The sequence below is a fragment of the Scatophagus argus genome, chromosome 20 (genome assembly GCF_020382885.2).
Source record: "Scatophagus argus isolate fScaArg1 chromosome 20, fScaArg1.pri, whole genome shotgun sequence".
Lineage (NCBI taxonomy): Eukaryota > Metazoa > Chordata > Actinopteri > Scatophagidae > Scatophagus > Scatophagus argus.
Genome location: NC_058512.1, coordinates 4,665,589 through 4,677,821, shown reverse-complemented (window position 1 = coordinate 4,677,821; position 12,233 = coordinate 4,665,589). Strand labels below are relative to the sequence as shown.

At 40.3% G+C, this 12,233-nt stretch overlaps 1 protein-coding gene across 4 annotated transcripts; it reads right to left on the bottom strand.

The window, feature by feature from the left end:
* Positions 1–370: 370 nt before the first annotated feature.
* On the bottom strand, positions 371–9,072 carry dab2 (DAB adaptor protein 2). 4 transcript variants are annotated; one of them, XM_046375487.1, is made up of 15 exons: positions 8,846–9,072; positions 6,024–6,285; positions 5,773–5,912; positions 5,448–5,546; positions 5,217–5,348; positions 4,700–4,783; positions 4,402–4,428; positions 4,264–4,314; positions 4,093–4,155; positions 2,695–3,294; positions 1,973–2,102; positions 1,232–1,864; positions 954–1,108; positions 775–864; positions 371–672 (listed from the first exon to the last, which is right to left on the bottom strand). In XM_046375487.1, exons 2-14 carry the CDS (start codon positions 6,160–6,162, stop codon positions 793–795), a joined length of 2,325 nt encoding a protein of 774 aa, XP_046231443.1. In that variant the 5' UTR covers positions 6,163–6,285; positions 8,846–9,072; the 3' UTR covers positions 371–672; positions 775–792. The 4 variants fall into 4 exon arrangements, with proteins under 4 accessions (XP_046231443.1, XP_046231441.1, XP_046231442.1 ...); XM_046375485.1 differs by having other exon boundaries at positions 775–867; positions 8,846–9,071; XM_046375486.1 differs by lacking the exon at positions 8,846–9,072 and adding an exon at positions 7,216–7,823 and having other exon boundaries at positions 775–867.
* Between the last annotated feature and the right edge of the window lie 3,161 nt (positions 9,073–12,233).

Here is a 12,233-nt window from a genome sequence, read left to right as displayed (position 1 = left end):
ACCAGATTACTGCATGGGCAAACTCTAAATTAATTTTCATCATAACGATGTAGATTTCTTTCTGAAAATGCATTTTAGTCAAGGTTTTTTTTTCTCTCTTTTGGGTGAGTATATGTTTACCAATAGTTCTTCCACATAATATTTCATAATAGCTGCAATGTGTTCAAAATTGTATAGCGAACAATAAACAGACACATCCCAGAACCATTTTTGAGAGTGGTAAAAAAAATAAAGACGGACACCATCAGTGGGCAGGCAAAATTCTGGCTTTGACATTCATGAGTCAGACAGTTTATCTCTTTGCTGAACCTCCTGCGGACTGCAACTGCTGATTCAGCCTGAAAAACGCAATGGACTTGGCAACTCCTGGTATCGTTATGATTGAATTACTTTATTTCATTAACACAGACAGCATCAGCAGTGAACCTCTTTGGATATGCCTTATCTCACATGCCACATTTCTTTCTTCAGCAGATTTTCAACATTTATTTCTTAGATCACTGGTCTTTAGAAATAAGGAAACTACTGATTGGACAGAACAAAGAACGGTGGTTCAGGGACAACAGTTAGAAGAGTTCATTATTTGGATTGTCTTGCGCACGCCGTAGCAGCTCGTCCCAACGATGTTATTTGATGTGAAGATCTCCATTTGCTCCATTTACACCATTTCAACTGTGAGGGCAGAGAGAAGAGAAAAAGGTGTTTTTCCTGTACATATAAGTTTTTCCTGTATATATAAGTTCAGTTAAGAAATAAACATGAAAATATACTTACTTATGGACAAAGTTATGGTCAAGCAAAGGGATTTCCAAAAGGATCCCCAAAAGCATCTGTTGAACCAGAAGTCTGACCAACGGCAGCCGTCTGCTGTGGAGGGAGGAAAGAGACGAAAATTTTCAAATTATTACTGTGATACTTGTAGTGAGCCTATGTTTCTGTGTGAATCTCTGTACCATAGCTACAGGTGGCACTCCAAAAGGACTGGAATCTGGGGCCCCAAATGCTTTATCAAACATGTCTTCATTGTTTGAAGTTGGAGAGAAGGTGGCATCGAGGAGGCCAGGGTTAGCAGGAGCTGGAGCAGCAGCTGGAGCAGTTTTAGGAACATCTAGGGTGACAGGCGGAGGTGACAACAGAAGTCATAATTAGTCACAATTCTTAGTCATACATATGTGCCTCCTTGCAAAATTTTGTGCACATGCACTGCAGTGCTTTTGTGCAGCTGGTTTACCATTAGTAACTGCTGACATCTGATTTATATCGAAGTCATCATGATCTGCAGTATCCTGAGCCAGGCCCACTTTATTGGAAAAGTACTGATCAAATGCTGCGGCTGTACTGCTGCTGGGCGCTGGAGCAGAGTTAGACCCAAGCTCCCCTTTCCTTGCTGGGATGGCAGGGGGTTTGGCAAGCTGGAAGTCCTTGAACATATCCTTTCCAGTCTTCTTCTCTTTATCTCCAAGGGGGTCCAAAGCTGTGAAGGCATTGTTCTCTACCTTTGGAGTAGCTTCCTTTCCAGGTGGCCTAGGAGGGGGGCGTGATGGACCTTGCTGGTCACCCATTGCAGGGAATGCCCCAGACAGGAAAGGATTGGTCATAGCGCCAGCTGGTGCAGCAGGGGCAGGCTGGCAGAAGATGTGGGGTGGAGATAAAGGCGGCGCACTAATCTGAGGTGGCATCTGCTGGCCCCAGGCTGTAGGTGGTATTGGGAGACCACCAAAGGCAGATGGCTGTGAGAAGCTGAACCCAGGGCCTGGAGCTGTCACTCCTGGCATGGGGAACATGGAGGGTGCAGCGGTGGGGACTCCCCACATGCCTGTAGTTGGAATACTTGTGGTAGCTGGAGGACCTAACTGAAGATTCCCTGAATATAAACAAAAAGGAACATGAAAGTTTTAAGGAGATTAAATATAAAGCCCAAACAACATCTTAATATATGAATAAGACACAAAGTTCCCTTCTTGTTTATTACCCAGAGCAGCCATAGCGGAGGAAGTGGAAATGGCAGGTGTACTGTTGAAGAGGTCACCTGAAGCAGATGACCCTTCTGAATTACCAGGAGCAGCAAACAGCTCTGCTCCAAATAGGTCACCTGTGTTGGACTTTTCACAAAAAATAAAGCAAAAACATTTAGTGTAGTTGCAGCACATTCTCATAACTCATAAACTATGAAGCATGCAGAAATTAATATTAAACCTTCAATACATTACCTTTAATACATACATTAAATAACAACAACAAATTCAGTAAAATGATGCAGTCAAGAATAAATACTTTAGTATTTACCTTATGGGCACATATGCATGCTTTGCAACTCACCCGTGCTTTAATCACTGAAGCATGAATGTTAGAGAATAACAAAAGGTACACATAATTCAGCAGCAAAGTGTAATTTATTTGAGCCAGAGAGAAAAGCATGTGACAAACAGTGCATGCATAAAGACTGAAGGGATCCAAACAACCCATCCTTAACTGCAGTCCTTAATTATAGGCACTGCAAACAACAAATTAGGCTATCTCAACCAAATGCACCCTTTGGTTGGCTATATCCTGTCAGACACCATTGCATAACCCAAATGCTGTGAAAGGGAGATGTTAGCAAACTAATTATGCTCTAGAAGAGGTGCAAAACAACATATTTAGGCATCACACATGCAAATCTATGCTATTCATGATTCATTTATGGAATTTCACCTTTACACTCCTTCGACCTCGTCCAGCCTTAGAGCTCTGCGGAGGGGGATTTATGACTACTGAATCCTTGCTCTGGGTCACTGGGGGTTGTGGCTGGTGAGTTATGCCATTTGAGGCAGGGGTAGTTTGCAAAGATGAGTCAAAAAACGGGTTTTTGGATGAGAGAACTTGTCCAGATTCATTCCCGTCCATCAACGTAATTGTGTTGCCCTGAGTTATTTTGCCCCCTAGTGGCCATTGTCCATTACTGAGAGCGAGGATCATGGTTTCACTAGTCAACCCATTTATCTGCTGACTAAGACATTCAGAGTCTCCGTTAATAATTGTCTTACTGGTGTTGCCAGCAGTGTTGTTTAGGTGATTAGTGGTGGTGAGGGCGACGTGTGAATTATCGGGTGCCAAACGAGAAAGGGGGTCATCTCTGAAAGGGTCGGTGTCTGGAGTTGGAAAGTAGCCAAATGTTAAGGAAAAGGGGTTCTCTGTCTGGGGAGATGCCCTTCGGTCAGGGGCACAGGAAGTTACAAAGAAATCTCCCTTTATGCAATTCTGATTGCTGTCAACTTCAGCAGAAAAGTCCAGCAAAAGAATATCATTAGAGCCCTGGTTAACATGAGAGGGACAGTGGGAGAGAAAAAAAGATTTATGAATCAGTTCTGCAGAGGAGGAAAAACGTGTTAACAAAATGTAAAAATGAATCACACGGTGGGAAAATTAACATGAAAATGTAAAGTTGCTACTTGTAGAATCATCCATCTTGTAACTTGGAAAATTAAGTTCTAAATTCTTACTCGCGTTGGATAACAGCAAGATATATTTAAACAAGCTGAAGTCAGCACTGGCTCGCTGACCTGAAACTGAGCCAATGAACTGGCCCAGCCACGGTGATATGAAACATTACCAGTACAAGGCTCTAGGTGTCACCAAAGTCAAACACAAATGTCTCTTTTGTAGATTCTACTTGTAGCAGCTTTAAAGGTTTGATTGTCAACAATGTGATTGGTACACATGAAGCATAAACTCAGTTATTTAAAGACGTTTTTGACTGAAGTCTGAAATCTACAATTTATAAAATCTGACACTCACAACAAGTAATTTCAGAGAAAAATGGTGATCTTTTTAGAAATGAGTGAAAAAACATTGAATGATCTGGAAGTTGCTGAGATTATCCATTGGAGCCATTCTTACAAACACAATAATTCAAATCAACAGGCAGCATGTAACAAATCATAATGCTATTATTGCACTTATCGATAGTGTTAGTAAATCTTAGTGCATAGAAGTTATGGATTCAAGTCTTCTACTGCTTACTGTGTTATTTCTTTATATTGTTACGATGTGTATAAACTTCAAGGATAAGAATTATTCCACAATTCAAACACATTACGGTAGCACACTTACATTTGGAGCCTGGATGTCTGGAGGGGTCGACATAGCTCCAAAAAGGTCAAGCTGCTCCACTGGCTGAATGTCGAAAAGAAACAGAAACATACTGTATTTATTGGGATACCTTCAATCAGCAGCATTTTACTTCATGTTAAGCTGCAAACACAGCAGAGCAGAAATTCGTACTTTGGCAGCTTTTACTTCAGCATCCACACTTAGCAAGGCATCACTTCCATTCTGAAAACAACACAGAGAAGCAGAAGGTTAAGGAAGTTACAGTTACAGGAACTATTTGGAAAAAAACAAGTGCTTCCAAGCACTTACCTCAACTACAGTGCTGCCATTTTCAACCTGTACACAGAGGCAAGACTGTTAATACTTTTTTAATTCACTGGGGCATGTGTCATTTCACATCATTTCAAAGGAATGTCAGAAGATGTGATTCACTGAAAGAACACAGAGAGGCAGTGTTGACATTCAGGAGGTACATACAGTGTGTACCCTGTCAGCCCTCCCAGATGACTACACCAAAGTGCTTTTCTTTCAGAAAGAAAATGTTTTCACGGTCCAACTTTTGAAAAAAAAATAAAATAAAAAAAGACATTGCCTCTGAGCTGGTTACCTTCTGTGAGGCCTCTGCCTCTTTCTTCCTCATGTTAAAGATGACCTGGAACAGATCCTTCAGGTCAATCACCAGGGGCTCCGCCTGTACGGTGACAGAAATCAATCAATCAATCAAACTTTATTTAACTTTATTATAGAACACCCTTCAAACAAATCCAAACACATGCAATTTCAAGTGTTTTATAAATGATACACATAACATAGGTTGTTGACACTGGATTTAGAGACCAAAACAATCAAAAATCCAAAAGCTGATTCAAAAAAAGACAACAATAAAAGATGGGTAATTAAGATAATCACAGGTAATACAACAAATAAAATAACATTATGAAATACTGCACAAAATAAAACAGATCAGAGTAAAACAATTGAGATAAACTAGCGGATGATCAACAGTAAAAATGCTGATTAACATATAGAATAAAATAAATAATAATGATAATAAGTATTAGAAAGACACTGTTTACAGTATGCAAACAGCAAACTACATAACAGAGTGTGACTGCGACTGTTACCTGTTGTGCAGTCTTTATGGCAAAGAACTGATGCTGCCCTTCTGCTCCGCACACATATCCAAACGCCCTGTTATCTGTTACGTCTCTGGCGATGAAGGAGATCTTGTTCACCACATGTTCGTGCTCAATCACCTGAGATCCAAGGACAGAGGTTTTATTAGCAGGTCAGACTAAATCTAATGAACTTCACAGTGCGTTGTGATAATAACGAAAGGAAATGGCAGAACTCACTCCTGATCTTTCATCAATGATCTTGATGCCCGACAAGGAAATGTTGACCCAGATCCTCTGTTTGTGTTTACCTTGAGACCGAGCAGCTACTGCCATACCCTGGAGTGAGATAAATCATACATGCCGCTCTCTTTTTATCCTTTATAAGTGAAGTAAGTGAAAATATGACTTCAGTTGAAAACTAATATTTTGTGCATACAGCCTGCCATACAGCTTAATTATTAAGAGAGAAACATTAGAGATGCCCGCTTTAAAACACTGTTCTGTTGATATATTTCAGGAATTATAAAGATAGGAGGGCACGCTCTAATGATAAATGCTGCACCTTAAGTTTCATCATGGAGTCCTGGCACATCTTGTCTCCTCTGGCCTCCGGGACATCGTCGATGCCAATCAGCTTGGCCTTGTACCTCACGCCGTCCCCTTGAAACCTTCCCACCAGGTACTCATCTGTCTTCTCTGGGACTGTAAACAAATTAAGAAAACTATGATTTCTACAAGATCAGAGCTGAAACTGTTCAACATCTTGACTGTGGCATGATCATAATCATCATCACTCTGTATCCCGTCACTCACCTTTCTTCTTCTCTTTCTTGAAAGGGACCTTGGATGTGGCAGGGGACGTGGGAGGGGTATTGGAGGCCGAGGCTGTAGACGGGGATGCGGTGCTGGGATCGGCAGGGACGGGCGCGCTGTTCTCCACCTCTGCAGACATGGTGTGGAGTGAGCCTCACTGGACGGTCAGGGGTAAAGCAAGCGGCAGCTCCGTGTTCAGGGGCAGCGAGGTCAACCGGACAGATGACTCTTAACACCCACACATGCTTTTCTTGTTACTTGTCTGGAGCAGAAAATAGTGAAGTCGGACAGTGCGTATGATGAGAAAAAAGGAGAAGGAGATGGAATGTGAAGACACACTCTTTCCTGGTAGAACTGCAAACAAGACAGTGGCTATAAAGGAATGCAATTGCTTTGTTACTGCTAGAAGCGTTTTGCAAGGAGCTCCTGAAAAAAAGTTGCACATCATAAACAATATTCTTTTAACAATCCACAGTAATAGTTTTACAGCCTCAGAGTCACCCTTCTGTCAGAGAAGCATAAGAGGACACAAGATCCATAAAACATCAGTCAATCAGTCATCAGTCAATGATGAGAACGGAGAAAACACACACTTTAACCCTTCTTTACACATGCTGTGTCAGTTGTTTGTGTAAAGGGCTTTATTTCCCTTAAGATTCTGAAAAGTCCCGCACATGTTAAATCTATTGTTCCCCTGTCACTGAACTTGGTATTTGGGGAGGATTACTGTCAAAGATGGACAAAGAGAAACATACTTTGTAAACATACTCTCACATCATGTGACCCATAAAAATCCCATCTAAAACCCTGTGCTAACTGTGGCTCAGAAGACAATTACATGTATCTGCACATCATCAGATCTTAGTCTTCAGTTTGTCTACAAACATACTAGATGTCAGCCATCGATACCTCTGCTTTTACTCTGCAGGAAACACAAGGCCATGCCACATGAGATAAAAACAACATCACAGAGGATCGTAGCAGATGACACAGCAGCTGAGAGTCACCTATCTCAGCCCTGTTAGACATGCAAAGCGTATTTTGGACCCATCAGAAACAACATTTTGTTACATTCTTTTGTTACAATATCAGCAACGCGGTAACAATCACATTCATTCAGCCATAAATGACTTCTACTCTACAAAAGCACTGGAATACAACCAACTCAAACATGGATCTCTATGAGACATACCTTTACAGGACCAGTTCCAGAGGCTACACTGAAGAGAATATCGGTGTTAAGAGGCTGTGAATACTGTAGAACGGACCAAAGGTTGAAAGTGGGCAAAGGTTGAGCAATTACCCGAGGTTAATTTTACGCTAACAGAGCAAAAGATCTCGTGATGCCCGGCTAAGTATCTACAGAAACCGGTGCCTTTGGAATGATCATTTACTCACAATGTTCTCACTATCAAGCTGTCCATAAATATTCACTTCATATACTAATGATGTGAAATAAGGGTAAAAACGAGAACAATCCAAATGCATCTGTGTGTGATCATGCAAATTAAAAACACAGTCTGGTCCAGAATTATTGTTTATGATGTAATCAGTCAGGTAGGTAATTTGTTTGATTCATAAAGGAAATAGTAGCCATATAAGATAAGATAACAGGTGGGACCTTTAAAGGCTACTGAGTGCATTCCAGGTTTGTGCTGATGGTTATCACTCAAAAAATCAAATTCATATCTGACAATATCAGAGACTGACATGTATACAAATATTCTGTTCAAATACAGGTTGCAAGGCTTTTGATTTGTATCTTCTCATTATAAAATGAGATAACAGCTGCTCCAATAAGGGTTAAAAGAAATACTATACAGCTGTAAAACAATAAAAAAAACTAAACATTTTATCCACAAGTACCAGTTTTGAAGTGAAAGAAACAAGCAATGTAAGCCCTTATATTTGGTTGTCCATGGTGACAGACACGCACACTGTTTCTGCTGCTGTGCAAGGAAGCGTGGAAAAACAAGGCATAACCCTAAGCACTTGTTGATGCTCCATTTAAACGAGTGTGACACATGACTGCGCTTGTCCAGTCACCAGAGTGGTGTTATAGTCCCACTAGCTGGAGCAAAAGGCCAATAAAAAGGGTGAAATGTCAGCTGTTCATGGCAGATTTGAGTGAAAGGATTACATCCTCCAGTGTTACAAACATAAGTAACGCAGAATGTAAGCGTAAATTCATATTTGTCAGCAGAATAAATGCAGGGCAAGGGCAGCAATGTCACAATTCTGAGCCGTCAGGAAACGTAAACTGCTGCACATCTGGAGGAAATCAGAGAGAATGACTCAGTCTGCAAGTGAATGAGATGGTGAAATACCACAAGCCCACTGTGAACACAAAGGGCATGCAAACACTTTCATACAAAATACAAACTGTTTTGCTCTAATACTAGGATAAGTATATGGATAGGAGATGCAACTTTGCAAAAAGGAAGATTAGAAAGTTGTCAATAAAAAGTTTTGCAGCTAAAACAGAGAGAGTTCTGAAAAGAAAACTTAGTGGGGGAAAGTGTTTACACTGTTTGTTATTCCAACAGTTCAGACAGAAAAGGACCATGAAATTAGTAACAAATGACAGCAGTGAGTGTTGAAAGTTTTACCCCCTGAAATGATGTGTCTCTCCAACAATTCATATAAAAACAGCACAAGTTTGTTTAAGACTGAAGAACAACTCTCACAAAGATACTTGTTGTCATTTTTACAGGCGATCTCAAACATTTTTATAACTAGGCTACTGTAAAAACGTGCTGTAGTTCTTTGCTGGATCATAATTAATGCATGGATGGAAAAAGTGAACAACACATGTGAGCTACCTGTTTGAAAGCGCGCAGTAAGCTGGCGAAATCCTGCTGAAGAAACAGTGATTTTTGTTCCCGTGATGCCTCCGCGGCTCCGGCGCAAAATGAGAAAAACCAAACACAGCTTCGGAAAACGAGCAGGAGTCAGATGTTTTCCGCTAAATTCCGTGGACAGAAAGGAGAGACTGCAGCAGACTCCCAGTTTAACCCTTCACTGACTGACTGACAAGCTTAACTCACTGCAGATTTCAACCAGAAGAGGGGCGGGCTCTTCAAGTGAAAGTTTCACCATCGGTCATACAGCCAATTACATGCAGATACAGTCTACTATTCAGAAAGTAGGTCATGACGGATGTTGTGTTTTCAATATTGTATCATACGTAAAGTAAATCTTTAGCGGTCAGTTATGCATACATATAATAGATATATTAATAAAAATATTAAGTTTGATCAAGACAAGTCAGTTTTTATTACCTCAGAACAAATGGGTTTGTCTACGGGTTGCCCCAATTATTGACTGATTATTATTGACTTGCTGCAAAAGCCACTTCTAATGAAATGAGTTACAGCTTCTTTCAGCATATTATTTTGTTTTCAGCTTTAATATATACCTTAACTCAGTAGAGCTTTTAGCTGCTGAAAAGCCAGATATGTACTACAGGAGGCCTAAAACAGTTAAAGGGGTTAATAGAGGTGGCCAGAAACTCCATATGATTGCTTTAATTTTGCTCTGTATCTGCTGGATTTTGTAAATAAGCAACAAGTGAACCATGTCAACTTACTGTAAAAAGTGACAGTAAGTCAGTGTTGTCTTAACAGCTTATTTATGCTGCCCCTGAAGTGGCCAAAAATGTAAACATACTGCAGAATTATTTTTCTAATATAATAACCTCCAAAATATGTCAGTGCTCTCAAACCTTTAAGCAATCTTTAAAATAGGCAGAGTTACTAGCTTTTAATCATTTCTGTTATTCAAAACAGCGTCTTTCAGTGGCAAAGACTCAGCTCAAAGAAGGGTGAAGAAAGGTTCCTTGTTGCTCAGCATTTGTGGCAGAAATTGCTCTGGTACCCAGAAAACCGTGAATATATCCCACCTTCCTCTGCCAGCACTGTGGGGCCACAGCACTGAATGACTGAATTAAAAAGCTCATCATCTAAACATTATGTACTCTGAGCTTAATATCATAAAATATAGAAGGAGTGAGTGGAAAGAAGAGCTGAAACCAGAGAGGAAAGCTCTAATGTCGCTAACACAGCAGAATTTTTGAAAGAGACGGGCACTACATTTCCTTTACCATATGCTAGTTTTGCTGCAATTACAGTAAACTGCCTGCTGAAAAGGGGTCATCAACTTCCTCAGTATAAATGTCTATTTTGCTTAGATACCATGTAGTGATTCAGCCATGTAATGACAGTTTTTATATTTGCTGTTCTAAGCACAGAGTGCCAGTTATGATATTCCCAGGAGGAAAATCCTCAAGCTACAGGGGAAGGGTTTTTGTTTTATGTTTGCAGAAGTATCAATAGATGTTTGTTTGGGATAATTAAGAGAAGAACTGAATAGCCAAGCAGGGGTAGCCACAATAAAAAAGACAAAGAACTGTAGCTTCTTCAAAAGAAACAGAAACAAATTATTAGGAAAGGAAATCATCTAGCTACAAAATTAGAGTAAACATCAACACTGAGATCTACACTAACATGATGTCAATGTGACTGGTTTGTTTCCTGCACATTGGTGGGTTTCACTTCTGTAATTTTGTGTGTTTTATTACTATGGTGAGCCATCCTTTAACAGTTATAATTTATATGTCAGACAGACATGAGTGATGGTAACTTAAACGCCGGATAAACATCCCATACCTGATAGTTTGATGTTTTCTTGATGCACCTCGATGAGAGCTCTTCTGGTGGCCTACCAGCACTATTGGTTTGTGACAATGCTGCTGTTGGCAGTAAGCTTGAGCGTATTGCTTAAACAACAAAAAGTTTTTCCTATATGCCATTCCTGCTAAATTCTACTTCCATGTATCCCAGTACTACTTGAATAGTTAGATTTTGTCCTGTCTGAGCCTGTGTGAGGCCACTTCTTTTTGAGTGACATCTGAACTTCTAACCTCAAGTCAATGAAAGTTATACCATATAAACACAATCAAATATTGGAAAAGTAAGAGTTATCTTGCTGCAGAACCAGCCAGCAACCTCATAATCCAACCCAAAGCCTATGGCTTTTTCTTTTTGGAAACAATTCAAATTATGTTGCCTTATATTAAATAGATGTACACTATACTGGATGTTGCAGGTTTAGAGCTGAAAAAATGAGAGAAAAAGGAACAGAGGAAGGACGTCCTTCCTGCTTTTGTATCCTGTGTTCTGCTGACAGAGGCTAGTTTTTAGGAGATGAGCTCTTCAGAAGCCAGATTACTGACTAACTGAGTGTCTGTTTTCCCCCTCAGTCACCAACCACTGGAATGATTGTTGTCATAGCCTCTTATTAAACATTTAAAATCATCAGACTTTTGTGTATAATGGCAGAACCCCAGAAAAAAATGCATGTGCATCTGCATAAAAACACGGAACCGTTGCTGCATCACGTATAACATTTGCTCTTGTGTTTAATGCCTTTTCAATTTTCTTATACATATCAATGGAATGGTATTCATATACAATACATCATTAAATAAGGGATGGAAAACGTGTTTTTCATGTAAAATTTAAAGGCTGTTAACCTTTGCCATGAATGACGTGTCCCTCTGGGGATGACGTTGCATTAAAATGATGGTTTCTTGTTCCTGTGAAAGTGATTCATTGTCTGTTTAGGTCGATGGCAAACCCAATGCAACCGCACAGTTTGCATACAGGCGGACATGATGGATGCCGCTCCAACAGGAAGAGTATGGGACACCCAGTCTGCAGATGGAACAAGTCAGCACATACACATTAGAGGATTTATTTTTATGATGGAATGCTGACAGGACAATCTAATGGGAAGTGTCCTTTCCAGTTTATGACAGGAAGGCCAAAATCCAAACATCAAGCATTTAGGGCGTGAATCCTGGAACCGACTGCCACCACAGCCAGAACCTAAGATAGCCACTTATCTCCAGTCCATAATTGAGGTAGTCTTAGATTTTATCTTCTCCATGCCTCTCTGCTTTTTTTTTACTCTCAACTGCCTTCACTGTTCTCAGACTAAAAATAAGACATAAATCAGAAAGGACAAGTAACGTCCTCGTGTTTTCTCAGACGTAATGACAAAGTCTATACTGGATGTAGTGTGGAAATTACAGTAAACTGGAGCAATCGTCTGTCAACACAAGTGTTTCCACACAATTCCAACCTCCTCCCCCCAAAAAACAGGAAGTCTTTCTAGTCAGGAGAAATATTGACCAAGCACCTTACCTAC